The sequence below is a fragment of the Malaya genurostris genome, chromosome 1 (assembly GCF_030247185.1).
Source record: "Malaya genurostris strain Urasoe2022 chromosome 1, Malgen_1.1, whole genome shotgun sequence".
In the NCBI taxonomy this organism is placed as follows: domain Eukaryota; kingdom Metazoa; phylum Arthropoda; class Insecta; order Diptera; family Culicidae; genus Malaya; species Malaya genurostris.
Window position 1 is genome coordinate 2,589,895 of NC_080570.1, and position 23,920 is coordinate 2,613,814.

A 23,920-nucleotide genomic window follows, 5' to 3' on the forward strand; every position below is an offset into this window, starting at 1 on the left:
AAAAGAAAAATCATTTTCAGAAGTAATCGAGTCAATCAAACCGGCAGTTTGAAGGCGCTGAGCGAATTCGATAATATACAGTATCTATGGTAATCTGATTTTCTTTTATCAGAGTTGCCAGTTATGTAAACGATATGACAGTGTACCGCATATCGCAAAACGTGTCCTCGAAAATTTGCTGGAGTATTCCGTATTATAATTTGTATTTGCTGTTACTATCAATACCATATTGGAACATGTTTAAAAGAAATGTTTTCTAGATTTTACAGGCTCATCAAAATAGCAGTTTCATCAAAATAATCTGAAAATTTGTAAGATTGTTTAAAAATATCTTATGCAAATTTTAAACACCAGCACTTTTCTGTTACTGCTTTTGTAATGTGATTGGTGCATGAGATTTTGTATAAGTTGCACAATTATTTCAAATAAAGCAGACAAAACTTTGAGTTTTTTCAAATGAGTTTTTCAACCGATTCTTCATACGGCTATGTAACTATGAGCGTATCTTTATTTTTTGATTATTATTTTAAATAGTTTCACAATTGTTTTTCCAAGCTCATATAAACGACCGTGAAATGTATAGAGTAACGGAACCCCAACTCATCTCAGCTTAATTAGTTATCTCATATACGAAAATCATTAATTAGAGTGAGATCTGTCGTCTTTGCTCGACATGTTGACTTCAAGAATAAGATGAAATTAGAAGCATTAGCTTTTAGTTTTCGTGTCCTTATAACAGCAGTAATGAACAATTTCTGAACTATTTTTCTGTGGTATTGCTTCTTAGAGCCGAAGCAAAGATATTGTTTCCACAATTATCACAATTCATTGATTGACTGTCGAGTAATCGGTAAAATTAACAACATGGTGACTGTACTAATGAGATGACTATCGGTACAATAGCCCTATATTTGAGCTTTGTCCGTATTATGCGATGTCGTCAGTGTGTCCGATCGAATCGGCTTGTTTTCTATTCGAAAATGATACCTAACAAAATAACGTTATATTTAAATTAAAAATCACAAATACCAGTATTTCAAATTCATTTGATTTATTCGAAAATTATCGCTTTAAAAATTTCCACACACTCTCATTGAACATAACTCAAAATTGAGTGACACATCACTCAAACTCATTAAAAAGTGCACGTACTCTGAACTTGAGTTACCACCTATCTACTCATTTTTTAATAAAGGACGAAGCTGTCAAAATTTGAGTATATTTCACTCAAAATAAGGAATAAATATTTTTTTCACAATTTAAGTGAATTTAACTCAAAATTTGAGTTTTTTGCACTCAAAATAAATAAATTCTTTCTTGTTAAGGATTCCCTAATTAAAATCATTCTTCTCTCTTTTAAATAGGAAGGGCAAAAAAGTGATTGAAAATTGTTCAATTTGGCCGCATTGGAGTCAAACTGAACGATTTTGATATCCTTATGTAGGATCTCTCACTTAGCATAATTGAAATCACAAAATTACTATTGAACACATATGTGATTGATGATTCATGATTTCAAAGCCGGATCTAGGAACGGTGATGAGAAACGATGTATTCTTGCATTCTTTAATTCGATAAGAATATTCCGAAAATGAAAACGCACTGAACTGCTAGAAATATTTTTTCACTCAAATGTTTGAAAACTCAACGCTTACTCTAATGTGTGAATAAATGCGAGAGAACTCATGGCCTTAGTAAATTTTACTTAAATGCATACTCAAATTTTGACATATTGTTCCAGTTTATGAAATTGAGTTTATAAAATTAGAGCAGCACTGTTTGTAAACATAATAGTTCCTACAAAAAACACGTTGTTGTGCGTACTATCAGTTCATTCATGCTGTAGATTCCAGATCGCAAACCACATGGAAGGGTAACTCATCAAATGCTTTTTATATGCAGTTGCCATCACGCACACACTCAAGAAAATTGTGCTCAACGATAAGAAACGTCAAATCAAAACCAGCTGGTTAATTTGGTTGTTTTTATAATAAAATAGGCGACTTAGACCGATACCGGTCAGTTTGTAGAATAATAAAAAAAAAAACAATAGTTTAGTCAAAGCTATGCCAATGTTGCGGATTGTGATTCCCAACTTCAAACCGGTTGGCTGTGGCAGCCCAACCATCCGACGGACACTATCATCTGCTCTGTATATCACGGGCGATAAGGCTAAAGAACAGTATGCACCTTTGGTACCGTATTTAGATTTCCAGACGAAATTGGCAAACCTGGACCGGCTGGAGCATAATCTGCGGCTTCGACGCTATCAGCTCGATTTCGATGCCCTCAAGCGACAGTGGGAATTATATCGGTCGATCGAACTACGCAAACGGGACATCGAGACCCGGCGTGTGCAACTGCGAGACCTAATCGCGAAAGCTACCAGCGACGACGAAGTAAAACAATTAAAAATGCAAGCGGTTTTGGCGAAAGAAGATTTAAAAAGCTTGAAGGAGAGCGGCTACGCCGTAGCAAATGCTTTTGTAGCGAACAAGTTTCTTGGCATACCCAATGAATTACACGAGCGAACGCCAACGGAGCAGAAAGTAGTACTGTTCCGAAATAGTTCCAACAAACCAACTCGAGATAACAGTATAGGGAAGGAGTGGTTAGAAGAACACAGTTCAACTAGTTTCTACATGACTGAAGATGCCGCTTTGATGGACCTGTTCCTACCGATGACCTGTTCCTATGTATTTCAGGAAGCCGGTTTTGTTCTATTCTCGAATCCGGATTTCGCACGGAGTGTTCTGGTGGAAGCTGCCCGAGTGGATGCCGACTCAATTTATTTGATAAACGAGGAAGTAGATCTCGAGCACACTCTTAATCGACTGCATTTGTGTGGTGGAGGTACGATGTTAAGCTTTCTCGGTTATTTCACGAAGCTTTCGGTGTTTCCGACGGCACTGCCTCTCCGGCTGGTGACAGTTGGTAATCAGTACCATAGGGAAAAAACTCAAACTAGAGCTGTTCAAACAATGGCGGTAGCAACGCAAGAAACGGAAGCCATCCGGATTTTCGATGACACGTTAGAACTGTACAAGCGCTTTTACGATAGGCTAGGAATAAATTACCGATTAGTGTTGATTCCTGCCCCTGATCTGGATCCTGCAGAAGCCTTGCGAGTTGATGTGGAAGTTTACAGTCCTGAGATAGATGATTACATCAAAGTTGGCGATCTTTGCTACTATTCCAATTTTATCAGTAAACGCATTGCGTTCAATTACCACGAGGGAAAAACGCAAAAGTTTCCGTACATGGTGTCGGGAACCGTGCTCGGCAGCGTCAATCTGATAAAACTGCTTTTGCAGCATGGTATTCATTTCAAGGATTTGAAAGTTGTAGAATAAAAGTATGATGTAGAATATAAAATATATTACCTAGGTTTTTTTTCTTCAAACAAAAACTGTTGATAAAAATCATTAAAAACTCTCAATGATAATTATTGAAAATACACTTTTAAAGTACATTTATAATCACTGTTCGGCTGTTGCCGCCTAAGTTTATTCATTCGATTGAGCGACGGATAGGCAACTCGAGTATCTGCGGTGATGCTCCCGGGAGTCCCTCGGATTTCCACGTTTGAATCACATTGCTTGTGGTCAGTAGGACCAAATGCTGGTTCCTGGAGTAGATGATACTGTGGCGATAGGAAAAAAAAACATTAGAAATTCATTGTTTCGACAATCGATCATATAGTTACCATTTCAACCCAAAAACATCATACGGATTGGTTGTAATTTCACGAACCATCGCTAGGTTCCAGCTGCTGTATAGCCGTATTATGCCATTGTCTAATCCGACGGCAATGCAGTTGACTCCGCAACCTTCCTTCACTGCCGTATAGCAGAGGGCCGTCACGGGGCTTTCGAGAAAGACGTGTTCCACATACTTGGCATTGATCGTGTGCAACCTCAACTGATCACGGCTCGACGACATCGATACGTTTACATAATCCAAGTTGTAGTTCTCAGTAACCTCAAAACTTTCGTCGTCTACCAACGTCGAAGATTCACTCGAACGGCTCAAGCCAGTTCGGGATTCGAGTCTCGAATGAACGGTCACTATGTCCCCCAGAGTAGGACTAATTGCAATCAGGTGGATCTTCGAATTAATCACATTCACCGGTCGAGGAATCTCTCGAACATAGCTCAAACTGTTGTAATCCCAAATAGCCGCACTACCATCCATACTGACGCTGACCACGATCTTGAACTCCGTCGATATCGCAATGCCGGTTATCTCTGCTCGGTGTTTAATCAATATCACTGGGAAGTTCCACTTAATGGGCATTGTGTCTGACGAGTCATCACTGTCATCGTCACCTTCTAGCTTTCGTCTAAGAGTCGCACTTTTTCGATCGAACCAGCGTCGAAAAGAACTCGATCGCGACCGTGTCACCGCAGGGCGGATGTTATGGTTGAAGAACGATACTTTGCGGATCTGTTGCTGCTGAAATACGGCTATTCGACCCGACTGATGACCGAACCAGATATCGGTACAATAGGGATCCGTTCCACAGGCGGTGATCGGATCCATACTACTGTTATAAACTATTTCGTTCGATTTGGCATCACATTGTTGTACTGATCGATACCGGATAACATCGTCCAACTGGCCCCAGTTCACTACGAATTGACTCTTCGATTGCTGCCCTTGGAAAATGTTAGAATGAGAGGACAGTCCAACTATTTTGTTTCCATTCAACTGGACCATGGTTGTCATATGAGCCATCATAGTTCTCATGTCTACGATTTTGGGATTTGGAAGAGCCGGTGATCCAGCATACAGGCCCCATTTCAGTCCACCTACACTGTCCAACACAGCGGGACAATTTGTTGCGGTAGGCCCCAGCAGCGCCAGTGGATGTGGACTATCAAACAGTTGCCTTGGCATTTGACCGTACGTTTTGACCATTGTTTCCAGTGCAAGTTTTTCCACTGGATCTTCAATATCGGAAGCGGTAAAATTGGCATACGTCGCCGGATGAAACACGTTGATTGCCTCAACTGCCGCTGATCCAGTTTGTTTGTAACCGAAAACCAAATCAATCCAGTGAGATATTCGTTTCCGAACATGATCGGATTCCAGTGCCTGCCGATGAATAAGCACAAATAACCGCGAGGAATTATTGCACCAACGCGGTAACTCGACATGGTTTACGGGTTCGCCGGACTGTCGAACGCCGAAGTCGAAACATTCCAAGTTTTCCAAAAACTCGGGAAAACAGAAAAACTCCGGTATCAGTTCTTTCACGTCCGTCGGTGAGTCCCTGCTCGCCAGATTCCAAGTGGTCAACAGTGAATGAAAAGTTCTGTCCGGAATATCAAAACTGTCGTCTTGGTAGTGCAGAAATAGTGACGTGAAGGGAAGCATCCGCACCAAGAAATGCAACACTGTGCCAGAGTTCGAGTAATGTGAACTGTAGTGATACGGTTGGATCTTCCGTTTACTGATGCAATCGTTTTCCGTTTGCTTCAAATAATTGAAATTGTTTACATAGTGCTTCTCCAGATCTTTATACTGAACCGCTATCGGTTTCTCCAAACTACGAAAACTCTGTTCCAGTAGGAGATCCAGTTTGTCGTTTTCGTAATCGGCAAGGATCCAAGGAAACACCGGATACTGCATAAGATCATGATAGCTTCGGCCGGATATTTGATTCAAGTGCATCAGGTACTCCCAGTTACTGAGGCAACCATCCCTCCAAAGTTGCGTTTGGACGTCCAACTCCTGTCGGCCTTCCCGCTGAACAAGATCCTGGAAGAATCCGGCAAAGATCTCACGTTCCAATTGACGGTCGAATACCAGAAACAACGATTTTCCACTTGTGAGAAAAATCTCCACGGCCGTTTCCAGATGCTGATAGCGCTTCGTCCAGATCTTTTTGATACTGTACAAATCGTAAATATCGAGATCACCCGTAGTTGGACTCAACACCAATTCCGTGCTGGTCAAAATACATTCACTATCCAGTTCCTGTTTGGGTGAGATCTGTCTAACCAACGACGTATACAGGACTTGATTTTCCATCGAATACTCTTGACTCCTATTTTTCGGAATCAAATAGCTCAGTAAAGGTTCGGTTGTCAGTCCACCGGTGCATTGTAAGTCCTTCTGCAAAAATCGTTGGTCCACAGTCAAATGACACCGTTTCAGTCGTTTCTGTGACATATCGGGACCGTGCGTATCATCCATCTCCCACGAGTTTGGATATAAATTCGGATTGAACCATGGAGCGTCTTCATGCGTCATTTGATCGATGATCTGTCTCCATTGATTGAAGAACTTAAAGTCACTATCCTTCTTCAGTTGAATGATCAGTTCCTTCCGTAACCGATTCTGCTTCTCGACAATATTCCGGGTAATCTCCATGGCGGCAACCGTACACGAGTGGATCAACTTTTCCTGCTTGTTGATCGACTTCATTATCGTTTGTTCCTGATCGTTCAAGTTGACTGTTCTCAGATAGTCGAATTCCTCCAAGGTTTGCGGCAGTGTCCACGTGCTGCTGTGTGTACCTTCGATCGCCTCACAAAAATTGTTAACATACTCGAGATCGTCAAGCGACATCTCCTTCGAATTGAGCAACAGAACACTCTGACTGAACACTTTCAACATCCGGGTATCGCAAATTAACGACAGATAGTTTCCTCCGTCGATGTACTGACTCAGTTGCTTGATGGTGTAGATCTTCAGATTTACGGGACGCTTCGGAAGTAGACACCAGAGGATAATATTGCCACCACGAGGGTTGCCATTCAACGTTCGATTCATGAGACTCTTGATCAGGGACACTTCGGCCTCGGATACCGAGTGATTACCGTCGCAATTGGTGATGAAATGGACGGCCTTGTCGTGAATTTGATTGTATCGCGTTTTCACCTCGGCTTTCGGAATGGTACTGCCCGGTAGGTCGACGGTAAAGGCTGCAATAGAAGAGATCGTTATCGGTTAAGAGTTAAGTTCAGCTCAAGCATTAGCAAGATAGACTCACAATTGTTCTTGTGACCGATAATCGATTCCGTCGGACGGTAGATGAAGAACTGAAGCAAGTTTCGATACAAATAAGCATGCAGATCGCGGACACCACGGGTCACTTTCGGGTTTTTGTGTCTCTCTGCCAATGTTAAACTGTTGATCAGGTCCCAGAATGGCTGCAATGAAAAGAATAAGTTTTTCCTGACGAAAATCTGAACTACTTTAAAAGGAATCCTTTCCCACTGAAGCAGTGAAGATTATTGATCTTCAATTACAGATTCGGTTTCAAGTTTCCTTTCCAAAAAGCCTAGATAACGATTCCCAACTAGCTAAGAATAATTCTACGGCCAACTTATCCCGGTGGTATAAGTCCATCAAGCAAGACGTGTGGAAACCGACAAAATTATTTCAAAGGAAAATTGATCTACTGGTTTTCCGTCCCATGTCGTAAAAGACCACACAACAGGAGCTCCCAATTTTATATACTTTACGTTTCGTCTGAATTGCTGATGGAACTCGAGTATCGTAAGAGGATATCTTGGGCCTTGCCCTTGCCAAGATCACTATCTCGGTCTGTTTCTCGTTGGCAGTGATGAATAGCAAAACGTTAACAGAAACCCCCAAAATAAATCGCAATATTTACTTACATTTATCAAGTAGGTGGACACCAGCGCCCTGTGCGCGAAATTCGTGACAAACTCCAGGTAGCTGTTACAGTTACTGACATGCTCCAGCTGATCCTCTCTTTCGTTCATTTTGATGGCCGTTTTAACCACCGTTCCAACGAGTCCATTCTCGATCATGTACTGGGCCACCTTGAGTTGTTTCATGCCAATGTAGTCCACTAGATGCAATACGAGCTGGAAAAGTCTCGGATCAACGTGGGCCTGTGGTAAAATCGACAGCAGCACGTTCAGTCCACTCTCCTGCACCACATTGATGCGATAGTCGAGCAACGTGGATTCCAACGATAACGTCGAGTTACTTTTGGTGATCCACCGGAAACAGCAGTTCAACAGTTCCACGTTTACGCTGTGCGATCCAATCTGGTTGCCCAAATGGTGCCAGAAGATTTTGAACTGCTCGTCGGTGTAGTTCAGCACGGATGGAGCCCCGAGAGCCCGGTCACTGATCACCGCGATCAGATTGATGATCATTGCTCGAATCCGAATGTTGGAGTTATTCGCCAGGATCAGCAGTGTTTCGATTATTTGATTTTCCGCGTTGAAAAATTGCTTCGCTTCCTGGTCCGGAAGAATCAACAGAAAATCGCACATGGCGCGTAGGAAACTCTCCTGAATGAAGTCGTTACCGGTGCCGAAATAATTCTGCTCGAAGAATTCTGCGATGGAAAAAAGCAAAAAGTTCGTGATCAGTCAAATTGCTTCATGATTCGTCTTCGACTCATCAGTGCTTTAGCCACTTAGTAATTCAACTTAAATCGCTAAGCAGACTCGAGTATCACTCTTAGACTAGATATTTCGTTTTAAAATAATCGTTGAACAATACCAGAAATTAACAGAAATCAGAATCGACTTGAGTTGAAAATGGAATCATGATCGACTTGGATGAATCTTTGCACACATTTTCAGTATGGCAAACCATTTGGATGGAGATACCAATTCGACTCAAGACTGATTTAAAAAAAGGTATGTTTTGTTGCAAGAAATTTTTTTCAAATCGTAACTCGAAAACTGTTATTAACAGAAAATGGTGTTGAGGAAAGAAATCGATTGAGCACTTCAAAAACTTTAAACTGTAAAAAAGTTTCGAGGTTTCTCTCGAAACCATGTTTTTTTTTCAACTAGATGCCCAACTCGTATTCCAAAACTATTACACTTATCAACATGAACCAAACGACATTTTACTCTTCAGATGGTCCGGTCTCTTTGGTTCGTACTACAACTAAAAATATTCATTGTTACGAAAGCATGTTTAATAATGTTATAAAAAATTCAAAAAAGGTCGAAAATTAACAGTCCGCCATTTTGTTTTTGTGTTTCGTTCCAATATTTCATTGTAGTTTAGCCATTTTGTGACAGAATTTGGAACTGTTTTGCTTTTTGCTTCTAGATAATTTGTTTCCAATAAATGATTGGAACATTTTTTTTTTCACAATAAAAAGAAATTTAAAACAGTACGTTTTTTTAGTAGCCTGTCACGATGCCAGTCGTGCCTTCGAAAAATTAAGTAGTTAGTAGTTACTAGATGATCGGGTTGGAAATTGACGTTTGTCGGGGATTTTAAAAGGATACATGTCGGGTTCGAGTTGAAAAATTTGATCGGGTTTCGGAACTTTTGTCGGGTTCGGGTCGGCGACGGGTAAAGATTTTTATTTTTTTTATCGGAATGAGAAAGTAAACAAAGAAAATCTCTCATTTTTACATTCGTCGTTTTGAACATTCAATACAGAATTAATCACTGAAACGTATTAATTATTTTTACGTTTCGTCTTTGACTCATCAGTGCAGAGCAGTTCAAATTTAACTGCTTAATGCTAAACTCGGCAGTTCAATTTGAACCACAAAATTTAGCTAACCCCTAAATGACCACACCTGCATCGGCCAGAAATAGTCGAATACACGTTTTCGTTCGGCACGTCAGAAATAACATTGCACTCCGTTGCAAAACACAAAGTGTTCTGTAAGTAGCAGAAACTTTACGTCTGCTTAGCGGTTCAAATTGAACTGCCGAGTTTAGCACTAAGCAGTTCAATTTGAACTGCTCTGCACTGATGAGTCAAAGACGAAACGTAAAAATAATAAAAACGGTTATGCGCCCTAGCACAAAATTTGGCTAACCCCTAAATCACTGAAACGTAATTTTACAGGTCAAACGCAATAAACTGACTCTTGGTAAACTTTCTTCTAGTTCTCGAAATATTTAGATAAGAAATATATACACTGAAAAAAAAGTCGAACTAAAATACACACAAAAAAAAGTGAAAACTCTTGACGAATTTCGCGCCAACACGAATAAAAGTTGGTAACACCCTCTAAGATTTAAATGAAACTTTCTGGCCATATAGACTTTGATATTTTTGCTTTTTCTGCTGTTTTTTGCTATTTTCACTTTTTCCGTTTTTTTTTTTGTTTTGCTCTTTTTCCTGTTTTTGATTTTTTTGTAATTTTCTAAAATTTTGGTAGTTTTACTATTTTTTGCTATTTTTGCTTTTTCTGCTGTTTTTTGCTATTCTCCCTGTTTCTGGGTATTTTTATTATTTCTAACTATTTTCGCTATTTTTGTAATTTTCTTAAATTTTTGATAGTTTTACTATTTTGTCTTTTTCTGCAGTTTTTTGCTATTTTTCCTGTTTTTTTTTGCTATTTTTGCTATTTTAAACTGTTTTCGCTATTTTTCATGTAATTTTCTTAAATTTTTGATTGTTTTACTATTTTTGCTATTTGACCTGTTTTTGGTAATTTTTTTTCGCTATTTTTGTAATTTTTATAGTTTTACTTGTTTTGCTTTTTCTGCAGTTTTTTGCTATTTTTTCTGTTTCTTTCTGTTTTTTTTTTGTATTTTTGCTATTTTTAATTTGTAATTTTTGAAATTTTCGATGTTTTTACTGTTTTTTTTGTTGCTATTTCTGCCGTTTTTGACTATTTTTCCTGTTTTTTGGTATTTTTAACTATTTTCGTTATTTTTGAGATTTGTGATAGTTTTGCTATTTTTGTAATTTTAGAATTTTTTGTAGCCTTACATTTTTTGCTATTTTTGCTTTTTATGCTGTTTTTTGCTATTTTGCTTTTTCTTCCTTTTTTTTGCTATTTTTCCTGTTTTAGGTATTTTTGCTGTTTTCACTATTCTCGGCGTTTTTTTATTTTCTAAAATTTTTGATGGTTTTGCAATTTTTCAAACAGAAAAAGGTTTTTTTTTTGCTATTTTTCCTGTTTCTTTGGTATTTTTGCTATTTCTGCTTTTTCTATTTTTCCTGTTTTTTATATTTTCGCTATTTTTAACTATTTTCGCTGTTTTCGTAAATTTTGATAGTTGTACTATTTATGATATGTTTAACATTTTTGATAGCTTTACATTTTTCTACTATTTTTGCTTTTTCTGCTGTTTGTTGGTATTTTTTCTGTTTGTTTTTGTTATTTTTACTTTTAATTTTCGTTGTTATTTTCTTAAATGTGCTTTTTTGCTATTTTTGTACTTCTCCTAGTTTTGTTATTTGTAATACTTTGGACTTTGGACTTCAGCCTTCGAACTTCGGCCTCATAATTTCTGATTCCGATGTGAATTTTAACTTTTTGTTTTCAAAATTTTTTATTACATTCCCTACTATCCCTTCATACATTACGAGACGAACACTTTCAAAAAAAAGTTTTCCTGACAATAACTATTTCTTGTACAAACTGAATTTTTTATCTAGTATCCTTTTATCGAAAAGTAAACCAAACTAAAAGTTATAATCATCAGAGATTTCAATGATACTCAATTAGTGAGAAAATTTTACCGATAGTTGCGCAAAAGTATCAATGCTGGATATGAAAAAGTTTTTGTTAGAACAATTTTTTCCCTTGAAAGTGCCCATCTTATAATATATGGAAGTTTGGCAGGGAACATAATTATCTATTTTGACACAATAAACGAAATTTTGTGAAGAATCGTCGAATTTTTCAGTGTAGGATTTGATTAGTAATTTGATTAGTAATTTGTTCAGTATTTTTTGTTCGAAAATTAGTATAATATTTGAAACATCATTAACACACAATTTTTTTTTGTAGGATTTGCCATTATTTCACTATAATTATTTGCAAAAAAATAGGTAAAAAAAAGTTTAGCCCTTTCCAATAGATCAATTTTGGAAAAACAAAATGAGCAGTGTTTTTTTTATGACTCGTCTATTCAAATCCAACACTGAAAAAAATGATTTTCAAAATTGAAAGTCTAGATTTCCACCATTTTCAAATTTAATGAAATTTTGTCCCAAGGTAGGTTAAATTGATCCCTTCATAGAAATTTTCTTTGACACCATTTTTTACAATTAACAATTTCCGAACAAGAGTGGTGAGAAAAAAAAATGCACGCAACTTAAACTCACTCTTGAGTCGAATGGGTCTCTCCATTCGTGAATAACAAATGGTTTAATCGAGTATGTAAATTCTGATAATATATTTCTGGAATTGCTCCGTTATGTTCGCCTTCGACGCATCAATGCAGCAATAATCTAGAAAAGAAAATGACATTCCACCGTGGACTGCTAATGCACTGATTAGGTCGAAGACGAAACGTGAAGGAAATTGAAATTCTGAATAATCAGCTATCAAATACTTACTGAATTTGGTGGGAAGTGAATGACACGCTCGCTGCAGATCCCTTTCGACGCACATCTTCGGCGAAGAGAATGTCTCCTTGGGGGTAGAGCAAACCCGTATCCCGGGGCTTTGCAAACGTCTAACTTTGTGTTTTTCGCTCTTCCAACTTCGTCTGCGTATTTTGGTATCTGCCAGAGCCTGGTTCAACTTTTCGTAGTTGGATTCGTATTGGATTGAACTTTGTGGAGTTTTCTGCGAAGATGGCGAATTGAAGAAATTCGAATCGACACTTCTGTTGCCAAGTCTGTTCATCTCGATGAAGCTGGTCGTTGACTCGAAGCTGACGTTGTTCGAGTTTGATAATGCCAGTGGAATTGCCTTCCGAAGCTGGGAATATTTGATTCGACGCTCGCGTAAGCTCAACCGTTGAGCAAGTTTGTTGTCGGAATTCTTGGAGGTGGCGCGGTTCGAAAAGTGAGGATTTATGTTGAAATAGAACTTTTGCCGATCGTGCGTCACGTAGCTGTCGGTTGGCTTGTGCATCAGAAGCAGTAACTCAATGATTTCTTTTAGTAAACTAATTTTCGGTGGAGTATTTGATAAAACCGAAATGAGGGCAACTAGCGAATCAGCTGCCGATCGTGATATTTTCACTGTTTTCTGCGGAATCACGAAATTAATTCGGCAAAAATCGATCAAAGTGGGAACCAGTCCGGCACCGGCCAGTCGTTTGCAGTTGTAAACCATTCCGGGATGTTTTTCTCGCGTTACCGTGATCAGCACGTCAAATACCAGATTAAGGACTTCCTCCGACCGTTCGATCCATATTGGAAAATTTTCGAAAAAGAATATTATTAGCTCCGGGTACCGGACCCTGGCTACGGAGTTTACCAAAACACAGTAGGTGTCACTACGACGTGTCAAAATCGGTTGATCGAAGGCAACTTCCAGGAAGGCAGCGAGTACACAAATTTCCTTCTGACATTTCCTGTTTTTCAGCACGATTCCGACCAACTCAAGTAGATCGCGTTGTACGAATTCGTTGTAAAAATCGTGATTATCGTGAGCAACTCGCAACAGCAAGGTGAGTCCATTGGCATGGATTCGAGCTGAGTCCGATAGTTCAACGATTCGTGCAAAGGCAAACAGTATTGTGCTGATTCCTCCGGAAAGCAAAATCGATTTCTGCAGCGAAGAGTTTTCCCTAGGTGTCAGTCGGGGTGAAAAGCTTAATATTCCTAGGGATATTTTTCCATAACCGGATTTGGTCGCTATAAACACATCCGGTTTGTGAGCAGCCAAGCAACCCACGTACGATCGGTGCAGTAACTGTGAACCGTTGCCCAGTTGGAGATCATCTATCGTTAGTTTCGAGAGGTTCAGCATTCCGTAATTTGGAATCAATTCACCTTCCCCGGCTAGACCTGTCAGGTGGACCCAGTTCGGTCCGAGGGCATAGATGTTAGCCATGATGGAAAGATCTGAAATGCATTTTTTAAACAGCTGCACGTTCGACAACGAAAAGCTAAGCGGATGATCGTCGTCAACGCCAACCCGATGGCCAATGGCAATTATCGGTAGAGCAGTATCAATGTGAATCTTACACGGATCGACAATGGTTAAACTTTGCTGTTGAGTTCCGTCCAAGGTCACGACAATGGCGATGGAATTGTCCAACTGACGAACCGAAAGTGCCACCAAACACCAAAGATTTTCCGACAGCTGGAGGTCTTTCAGCGTGAACTGTTTCGAGTCTAAATCGTAGAAATAATCATCCGACACATTGGTAGTTGCCGCCCCTTTACCGGTTTGTAAATATTTGTAACAATAGACGCACTGCGCTCCTGCCACATCGAGTCGAAATCCAAGAGTCATTGGTTCCGTAGACCGTAGAAAGATTTTGTGGCTCCACAGATGGGAAAGTTCTTTGGCACAATTTTCGCAACAGGTTAAACCCACGGCATTACCCAGGTACAGTTTTGTATTGACACTGGAAATGATGCGATCCGGTTTGTTGAAACGCACGGTAAACTGTCTTTGGCGATTTAAAAATATGGACACAATTTGTTTTTCACTGCCCACCGATATCAAGTGTGTCATCGTGAGTCGATTGCTATCCTGCTGTACCGGGTCCAAACGGAACCAGGTGGTTGCCGTAAAACCTTCGGCGTTCCATGGCGAAAAGTTGACATAGTTCAGTGGGACTATCATTGCCGAACTGGTGAACGCAGACCGTATGTTGAAGTAGCGATGATGTTCTCGAAGGTAGTTGATTTTTTTGGACAGTAATATATCACAGGTCGATACCCGGGTACTGTCATCATTGGGATCGGGGAATTGTAACTCGGTGTAGCATTCCAGCTTGAAGTTTGCATCCACCAGGTTCATCAATTTCGTTAGGATCAAATGAACCGGAGGATCTTCCAGGCTTAGTATTTGAAGAAATTTCGAAAACACTTCCGGACTATCCAAATCGGTAATCAACTCCAGAATTGAGGTTTGCAGTTCCTTCAGTTGAAGATCACTTTTCTCCAAAATCGGTCGAAACCCTTTGATCAAATACAGCGAACCACCCAAATAATTCTTGATCCCGTTCAGTTTCAACACCATCTGGGCGAGCACCGAGCTCCAGTTCTGCGGATTGGTAGCACATTTCTTCGACAGTTCAATCAAAATGTCGATAACAATTGTGCAGACATTTTGATTTACCCTGGTGTATTCGCCCTCGCGGGAACGCCTATCACCCTTCCGGTTGTACACAATCGGCATGAAATGATCATTTTCCGCATCACCTTCGTAACCGTCGTCGTAGGCAGTGGTGTAACTTTCATCCGTTGAACTGACGTCATCGTCGGCACTGGAAATCTTTTGCACTCCGAACGATGACACTGGGAAATAATGCTGCTGCTGTTGCTGATTGTGATCATCCACTATTTCGAAATTTCCACATTCACTACCACGCACTTCGGAAATTTTCAACAACGACTGAAGCACATTCATCACATTTTTCGTCACCTCCGGGGAGTCCCAGCTGTCGAAAGCTCCACTTAGAATAAGCTTTTTCAGTTCAATCAAAGCGGATTGCATCACGGTTTCTGGAAAAGAAAACAACAATTTTTGATTAGTCTCGAGCCGATTAGTGCTGCTGCGCGTTTCCTCCCCGTTACAAGGTTCGACTGATGGAAACGAAGCGGGAAAAACAGATAGTTAGTAGTTAGCTGTGTAGCTATGTCGAAATGTTTATCGTTTACAGCGCTACTGCGTGCACACAGTTGGACGGACCAGCGATAGCAGTTCGTGGTGACCGTGAGCTTTTCGAAGGCTTCCCGCTCCGCTTGGGAAAGGTGTTCGGTGTCTCGGATGCAGTGGAATGGAATTAGGGTGTTCCCAACTAGTGTGTTAAATGTTATTCGAAATTTTCTTTTGTTATTTATAGAAAATAATCTGTTTATTTTAGAAGAATGAAGAGATTTACCAACCCAATTCGGCAGAACTCCACTCATACTCTGAATTTGCCAGACCAAAGCGTGTTAAAATTTGTATGTCTCACTTCTGTGTTCACAAGAGCAAGAGAACACTCCAGAGCTTCAATCCGCGCTGGATACTGATACTGTGAGAATTTTACTGTTTTTCTGTCACGTGAGGTTCTATTTCTGAGGATTTGTTACACAAACCTATATATCTGCTATTTCATTTGTCAGTCTTTTGCCTTTCTCACAAGGAAAAACTATGCAATAGGATGTCAATGGATTGTATGGGAAATGAGTGATCGTAGAATTTTACAAAGCGGTAGTTGGTAAAAGATTTAGCACTCCAAAAAAAAGTCCTTATGCAAAATTTCCGTTTAATTGGACATTGGTAAGTGCTATTCCATCGCGGACAAAGTTTGAAGATTATCAATCCTAAAAATATCAAATACCAAATGTAAAATTCGGATCGAGATTTTGCATAAGACGAATATTCAGATATTTCATTAAAAAATACTGTTTTAAACTCAAGTCTCATCATCAAACCAAACAGTCCCTAAACTTCGAACGAGGGCCATTACCATGCGAATCAGTTAATCGAGATCGCAAAATGTCTATATTTGTATATAGTAACATTTTTGGCACTCACTTTTCTCGGAGATGACTGGACCGATTTTCACGAACATAGATTATATGAAAGGTCCTATGGTCCATACAAAATTCCTGAACGGAATGGCAGGATAATATGCGCCACAAAAACTAAAAAATGGGAAAACTTTCCTCGAAGATGACTGACTTAATTTTCACAAAACTCAAAATCTCAAGACCCCATAGAAAATTCCTGTAATAAGTTTTGAACCGTCTTTCAATTATTAGAGCAAAAATTTCCTTTTCTCCGAAGGGAAGTGAATAGCAGAAATTTCCTTAAAAGTGATTTCAAAATTTGTCTGATATGTAGATCCTGTTAGCAGACGACCAAATAATCCCACTTTAGGTATTCCAAATTTTGTACATGGTTAGATGAAATTATTTGCACAGTCAGTTTCTCTCAGTACACACATACAAATGAGCCCTGTATATGAAATCCAGTGATGTCACGTTTGTAGATTTATCTTTGAAATTACAACATTTATGGACCCGTAAATTTTTAGGATCGTCAACCGGTCAGTCGCCACTCACAAGTCCCTGTCTCATGCCGTTACGTGTCTCTTATGATGACCGACGTCTACTGGGTGCTACCGCCTTCTGCGGTAGTAGCAGAATGAGTGGGTGCGAGCAAGTAAGAGCGCGATAACCCAACCGTAGGCAGAATTAAATAACTGTCGCATGTGTTGCAGTTATGTGGGATGGCAGATAACAAAGAAACTCTTACGATGTCCCTCCGGCGAGACAAGCGGTTGGGACACTATGAGTTGCAAACTAGCAAATTTGATGCCGTAGCATTGCAGGAACTTTGTTGGACGGGACAGACCTTCGACCAGAGCAAATTTTCGATCGACTGCAAGAAACATCGAAATTTAGTCAAAGATAAACTCAAGAGTAGAATCAAAGATAAACTCAAGATTACAATGTCCCATACGATTCATTGAAAATTTTTGAGTCAGTAATCGTGAACCAGTTGGTTCAGTAATAATGTAATTTTATTGACCCTCCGTTAATAAGCGTCGACTTGTTCCGACAAAATGCCATGGAAACAATACAAGTTACAAAGGAAGCACACATATGTTTACATTCAGCACATAATGATTTCTTGCCACAACTAACTTTAATGCATGGGATGAGGCAATAACAAATTAATTAATTCTAGGCAATGGTTCTGAATTGTTTTTACTTTCTTATTGCAAGAATCACTGGATATAAGGTAAAATTATTCAATATCGTTCATACTGTAATTCGATATTTTTCCAAATATAAACAATCATTGTCATAGCTACGGCGCATCTAGCGATCAGACGCTTGTTGTTTTGCTTCAAAATACTGAAACTGACAGTGAACCGAGCTCATCGAGAGGTCCTATTCTAATGATACATAAGAAATCGCAAACTACTCCATCTGGAGTTTATCTTTGGTAGAATGTCCCATATACGATTAATTGAAAAGTAGTTTTTGCTTTCTTATTGTAAGAATCACTGGAAATAAGGCAAAATAGCTCAATATCGTTTATACTGTAACTTATTATTTTTCCAAACATAAAACAATCATTGTCATAGTTACGACGCATCTAGTGATCAGACGCTTGTTGTTTTTTTGCTGGCGTGTCAAGTTGACAGGGCTGGGACCTATATAGAGCTCTATCTCGCCCGTTAGGTTATGTGTTTGATTATGTTTTTATTCGCGATTATTATTATATTCGATCGTAAATGGTTTTACAGTGACTCCAGATGATTGTTGTTTTGCTTCAAAAGACTGAAACTGGCAGTGAACCGAGCTCATCGAGAGGACCTATTCAAATGATACATAAGAAATCGCAGACTATTCTATCTTGAGTTTATCTTTAATTTAGTGTCTCGCGATTTTTTAATTTTTTTAAAAAATTTGCATTTATTTGATATCATCTTGAGACTTTTGCTAACAAATTTGCAAGTGTTTTGTATACTTATCCTCAAACTTAACAGAAATCCGGTAGAAGAATTAGAGATGGTCGGGTTTGGGGTATTTTTACCCGAAACCAGACCGGAACCGGAACAAATATATTTGCCGGGTTCGACTCGGGTACTATTTTTCCATTTCAAATGGGTACGGGTCGGGTTCGTGTTCAAAAATTTGGCCGGGTACCCTAAGTATTCCAATATCCAGAATATCCGAAATTTTTCGCGTTCGGGTCGGGTACAGATTAAGATTTCTTTTACCGGGTCAGATTTGGAAAGCGAAATTATTCTCGGATTCGTGTAGGGTACGAGTGAAAGGTAATCCTTGGGATGGATTGTTCAACATAAAACCTTCATGGGATAATAAGTTGGTTTAACTTTCTCGCTGAACCTCTTGCTCAAACGCAAAATTGGGCATTGCATCCTATTTTTCACTTGCTTAATAAAAAAAACATTAAATTTGTTACTCACATTTGGGCTAGTAATATTTTCCCGGTTTTGCACTAAAATACCCGGTTTTTCCACCCTGGTTTCATATTCGGAGTATTTTAATTATCACAACGACCTCCCTGAATTGTGAAAGCTTTTTTGGTGAATATTGATAATTTATAAATATATTTTTCATCATAAACTTGTTCCTGATTGTTAGTTTTGATACCGATTTCTCTTGTTTTGCTATTCTTTTTGGCTCCTCAAAACGGTGATGGAAGAGAGGAATATTTCAATTGGCTAAGCATTTTTCTATCAAGACGCAAAAGAAAATGACACAATCATAGCAAGCCGTGTTAAATCGCTTCAAAGTCATGGGTATGATTCAGAAACCACGGAAAGAAAGCAAGTGCCGTAATACATTTTATTAGGGTCCCTTCGATAATTTTGTAATCGAAATAGGAAAAGAGAAAAATTCTAACAGCGCAATAGAGTTGATGTGTGTTTTTAGTATAAGGTGCATCAAAAAAAAACCTTAAATTTCAATGACCTTGCAATGCATAAACAAATCGCGTCGCTGAAGGCCTTCGTTAGCAACGAGCAAAAAGAATAAGCTGTAACAACGTAGCAACCCTAACCGCATGTGAAGTGAATTATCCTCGCACGAGCACCAAGTCATTTAAAGAAACCCCACACCAGAGGCAAAAAGAAAAAATATCAAATTACCACATCCACTCTCTCAAAACTCACCTAACCGGTTGCTCTTTTCCACCAGCAGCTGAAATACGCTCAGAATCAGTTCCGCCAGCGTGGCCAATCGTTTGCGAATAAACCCACTGCCGGTGAGTAGTTGGCGAACTTGCTCCGGCAGTTCCTCATAACGGGGGTGGGATTTCATAGCAACGGGCAGATACTCGTTCATTAATTCCGCCAGCAGATGTTTGATATTGAACATTTCCATCAGTGACCAACTTTTCTCCAATTTACCATTGGTTAACTGTAAAGCCTGTTTCGGGAAGCCATTTAAGGTTGTTAGTTCATGCAAGAAGGAATATTCTTCGTCTATCGCTTGATCGTCGGAAATGGTCGACGCGTTACAACTGTAGAAGAACTCTTCGTCGCTCATTTGGTTATCGATCAGTTTATCGTTGAAATGAAAGATGTTGAGGATGCTTCGACGTTCCGGTTCAGAACACTCATTGATGACGTCGGTTAATTTGGCAGCCGAAAGCATCCTGTCCGGTTTAGGTTGTTCGTGGTAAAGAAGCAGACTGAACAGATTGTAAGCAACCGAAAGAAAATTTTCGAGGCCATCGAATTTGTCCACGAAGGAATCGTAAAAACGATCATTCACCGTTAGAAAATATTTGACTAGCTTCCAATGTTCGATGTAGAGCTGCAGAACGTTGGCGGTCGATACTGGTTTCAAACTGACCGGAACATTTTTGCTGACCGTGTCTCTCAAATCTATTTGCACGTTGCTTGTTTTAAGTAGTTTGAAAAGTTGCCCTATATAATCGGACAAATCCTTCAGGTTATCCAACATGATCCTGACTAACTGTTTCTCCAGTCCTTCTAGTTGATAGGAACTTCCGATGCCCATTTTCAGAATCAGCCCAACTTGGTAGACGAATTCCGCTCGTTTTGACAACTCCTCAAGCAGCTGTCGGTTCTCTTCGGTGAAAAACGTTTCGAATATGCTCACATCTCGCAAACACCTTCCCACGATCACCAAACAACTGTTAACAATCTCCTTGGTTGTGTCGTTCAGATTTTCACCAACAAAGTCAGCTTTTTCCGTACGCAGATGAGGCAACACCAACTCAAACAGTACAAACTTACTCAGTCGATGCGGAACTATTTTGATCGTTTCTTGAAGGTATTTGAGCAAATTTGGCATTTTTGGACGGTTTTCCGATTTGCCAAAGGCTTCGAACAGTTCCCTGTGAACTTTGGCGAACCGCTCGTAGAATTGATCATTTAGTTTTTCGCCTTCACAGCTTTCGCACGTAGTTCGGGCAAAGATGGAACTTGTAATGCTGCGGTTGACAAAATTTAAACTGATCCGTGGGATCACATCGTCTCCGGTGAGCTTTAGGAGAATTTCGAGTGTTCTGATGGTGGCATTACAGCAGCAGATTTGATTCGCCGCGAAGAACTTGAGCAACGTGCGTTGATCGGTGTATTTCACGATAGGGAAAATATTGAGCAGAACGTTCTCGAGGGCACACACGTAAGCAATTCGTGAGTCTTGCCGCGAGTGATGTAAACGGTACCGAGTTTTGTTGGGTTTTTTCGTGCTCATTCGATTCGGCGTTAGACTAGTGATGAAGTTTTGAAGCATTTTCAACAGGATGCCAACCAGTTGGGGTTGACAGTTGCTGTGTGAATCGTGCAGTTGACAGTAGACGTGTTTGATTATGTCCAGGTTGCTCTCCAGTAACCGAAAGATGGACAGAAAAAACTGTTCACTAACGAGATTTTCAGCGTAGTTTAGAAATACCTGATTCACCGTTGACACTATTGTGTAGGTTAGGTTGTAGATAAAATCACAGCCAATAGGATCTGCGTTGTTGCTGTGCAACTCACTTCGCAGTAATTCCATGACACCAGTCGCAATCTGCTTCAGGTTAACGTGGTCGCTTTCGAGGGTGTCCAGAAAAAATAGATTATTCAGCCCAAGCATCAGTATTCCCAGTAGCTTATGCCGTAGGATCAACCGATTCCTGGAATTTTCTTCCAGCATTTCTTGCTGATGCAATCGTTCGATGGCCATCCGAAGGCAACTGATCGTGACGGATTTCTCGTCTATGGTAAGAATGTTTTCGTGCAGCACCAAACTTTCGAGCAAATTTAGTATCGTTATCGTGAGTTGATCCTGTGATAGTATCGCTTTTGAAGTCTCGTTAGTGGTCTCGCTTCGATAGTCAACAATTTTGAACGTTGGCAACACGAGACATTCGGGTGAGGTAGGTGATGATGCTAGTAAACAACGCGTAGGTGAAAGCGGGGTTGTCAGCGTTGGACTTGAGCACTGAATAATTTGCGAAGAACTTAGGTTGAGCGAGTTTCGCTTTGTACTGCTCCGCCAATCGCCATTAAATGCGCGCATTTTAAATACTTTCAATAGTTGTTCACTGTATTCTTCTGCGTATTCTAAATCAGCTTGATGTGATGTGCACCACCTTCGTGTGGGAAGAATTCCGATAAGCACATTAGCAAATTCACGACCATTAACAATGTCCTGGAGTGGAATAAAAGATAAACCTTCATTTAGTCAAGTACTCGAATTTTATAATTTTAAGATTACTTTAGCACCAATCAGTTCCAACGTCCGCAAAATTTTACCCCCGATGCCGTTTAACAGAAAAGTTCTCAAATCCTGACAACGATCTTCGCCAGATTCTACCACATGAACACCTTCGCACTGCGAATAGAACACAAAAACGAGAGAAAGTGAGTTTAGTTTGCAAACCCCGTACACAACTGCCACTGCGATAAGATATCAAATGTGGGGCTTGCGGTTCGTTACCGTGCATAAAATAGTTACCTCGTTATCGTTTTGGTCATGCAATAGTAGTGGATTCGCGACTTCGTCCACTCGTGTAGTGTCGTCTGCAGTAACAACAGTGTCAGGTGTACAAACGTTACTCGGTTGCAGTCCAGTTTCGCTCCGTGCCGTCGCGTATGTTGATGCCGATGAAAGCGAAGACTCTACGGATGGGGTTCGCCTGCGAGATTCTCCCGTCTTGTTGGTAGTAGTAGTAGTAGTAGTAGGGGCCTTCAAGTCTTTTGACGAATCGCAGATCTCGTAAATAAACAGTAACAATTGTCGCGATAAGACGGACGAAACAGCTTCCAAAGTGCTACGGGTAATACAACAAGGAACCAAAATGTTTAGTGCATGGAATTAATCTTCTGAGTAGAATGATGAAATCGGTTCAACGAACATTACATCATGAAAGTAAAACGAACAGCGTGCAAAAATGTGCAATTTGAAACAAAATAAAAACGATTGAGATTAACTATGACTAAGTACTTCCGGAACATAAACCTGCCGCTCGCGATAAGAACATGAATCCCATTCACCGATAAGCCAATTGATTGGCTTCACACCAACCGCTGATAGTAACATACTCACTTTGATCGCTGAAAGTGCATTCGCTGTTCATCATTTAGCTTATCGAACTCATACAGAAAAAGCTCCAAACGTGCAGTCTAAATGTACGATTAAAGAGAACGGGTGAATTATGTGTGTTTATGAAAATAAAGACGCAATTTACCTTTCTGCCTTTATCGACTACCACACCGTTGTTGTCATCGTCACTCGTCACGTAGTTCAACCAAAGCTTATTGATATGTTGATAATCATAGGAAGCATCCCCACACAAGGTTACTGAACCCAAATTTCCGAACGAAAACTCCATCGCTGATCCTGTTGGTTACTGTTACAAACAATCCGATAAATCTCATCTAACATAAGCCAATATTGTCCGGTCGAAACCTGAGTACATACTACGAATATCATTGGTTAATGTAATCCGCAAAGTTTCACTTGCGATTTCTTCTGACTGATCCTCATCATTCGAGTTGCTCGCTGCTACTGCCGCTTCGTTTCGTTACTTCTTTTGTCTTTGCTGAAGATTGCTCATTCGATCAGCTGTTATTGAAAAAAATACAACATTCGAATGCTAGACGCTTCATAGATTTTCTGGAACGGAAAAAATTAACAATTCAACCTATTCTTACCTTTTCACTCGGCACAATTTTTTCCCAATCTCACAAAGAAATAAATGAAGTATAATTTCATAGCAAATGTTCGATTTAAATTCCGTTGGAAGCAATTAGCAATTGTTTCAGAATAAAATTTCCACCATTACTTGTTTTTTTCTTCTACTTGACAGGTTGATTTAGACAGCTGCTTTGTTTTGATTATCTTTCGTCCCTTTCATCTTACACTCCAAAATTCATTATCGTTCACACATACTCACTTACTTCGAGCCTGAGGAACTCAATGGAAATGAACTTCAGTTGAGTTTCCGAATCTATTGCATTAGTGTGATTCATATTTATCTACAAGAAAGAAAAAAAAACAATTCTGTATAAAATGTTCAAAACGACGAATGTAACAATGAGAGATTCTCTTTGTTTACTTTCTCTTTCAACTATTACGGTACTATTAGCAATCCTT

The 23,920-nt window shown here is 39.6% G+C and overlaps 2 protein-coding genes across 2 annotated transcripts; one reads left to right on the forward strand and one right to left on the reverse strand.

Annotated features, from left to right (window-relative positions):
- The first annotated feature begins 1,943 nt into the window (after positions 1 to 1,943).
- Positions 1,944 to 3,381, forward strand: LOC131429693 (serine--tRNA synthetase-like protein Slimp). Its single transcript, XM_058594006.1, has one exon. It carries the CDS (start codon positions 2,067 to 2,069, stop codon positions 3,351 to 3,353), a length of 1,287 nt encoding a protein of 428 aa, XP_058449989.1. The 5' UTR covers positions 1,944 to 2,066; the 3' UTR covers positions 3,354 to 3,381.
- On the reverse strand, positions 3,364 to 23,634 carry LOC131429686 (lysosomal-trafficking regulator). Its single transcript, XM_058593993.1, has 12 exons — positions 23,479 to 23,634; positions 23,246 to 23,389; positions 23,013 to 23,174; positions 22,871 to 22,947; positions 22,280 to 22,595; positions 22,040 to 22,156; positions 19,480 to 21,973; positions 12,266 to 15,340; positions 7,632 to 8,326; positions 7,001 to 7,160; positions 3,707 to 6,932; positions 3,364 to 3,643 (listed from the first exon to the last, which is right to left on the reverse strand). The coding sequence occupies exons 3-12, from the start codon at positions 23,154 to 23,156 to the stop codon at positions 3,511 to 3,513; spliced, it is 10,437 nt and encodes a 3,478-aa protein (XP_058449976.1). The 5' UTR covers positions 23,157 to 23,174; positions 23,246 to 23,389; positions 23,479 to 23,634; the 3' UTR covers positions 3,364 to 3,510.
- Positions 23,635 to 23,920: the final 286 nt, after the last annotated feature.

What these genes read in the sequence shown, in the direction of transcription:
- LOC131429693 (XM_058594006.1), top strand. Translation starts at nt 2,067, where the DNA reads ATGCCAATGTTGCGGATTGTGATTCCCAACTTCAAACCGGTTGGCTGT.
- LOC131429686 (XM_058593993.1), bottom strand. Translation starts at nt 23,156, where the DNA reads ATGGAGTTTTCGTTCGGAAATTTGGGTTCAGTAACCTTGTGTGGGGAT. An exon ending in GGAAAAGAGCAACCGGTTAG is followed by an intron (nt 15,341 to 19,479) that starts GTGAGTTTTGAG and finishes TTTCTTTTCCAG; the next exon opens with AAACCGTGATGCAATCCGCT. An exon ending in TATCGGTCACAAGAACAATT is followed by an intron (nt 6,933 to 7,000) that starts GTGAGTCTATCT and finishes CTTCTATTGCAG; the next exon opens with CCTTTACCGTCGACCTACCG.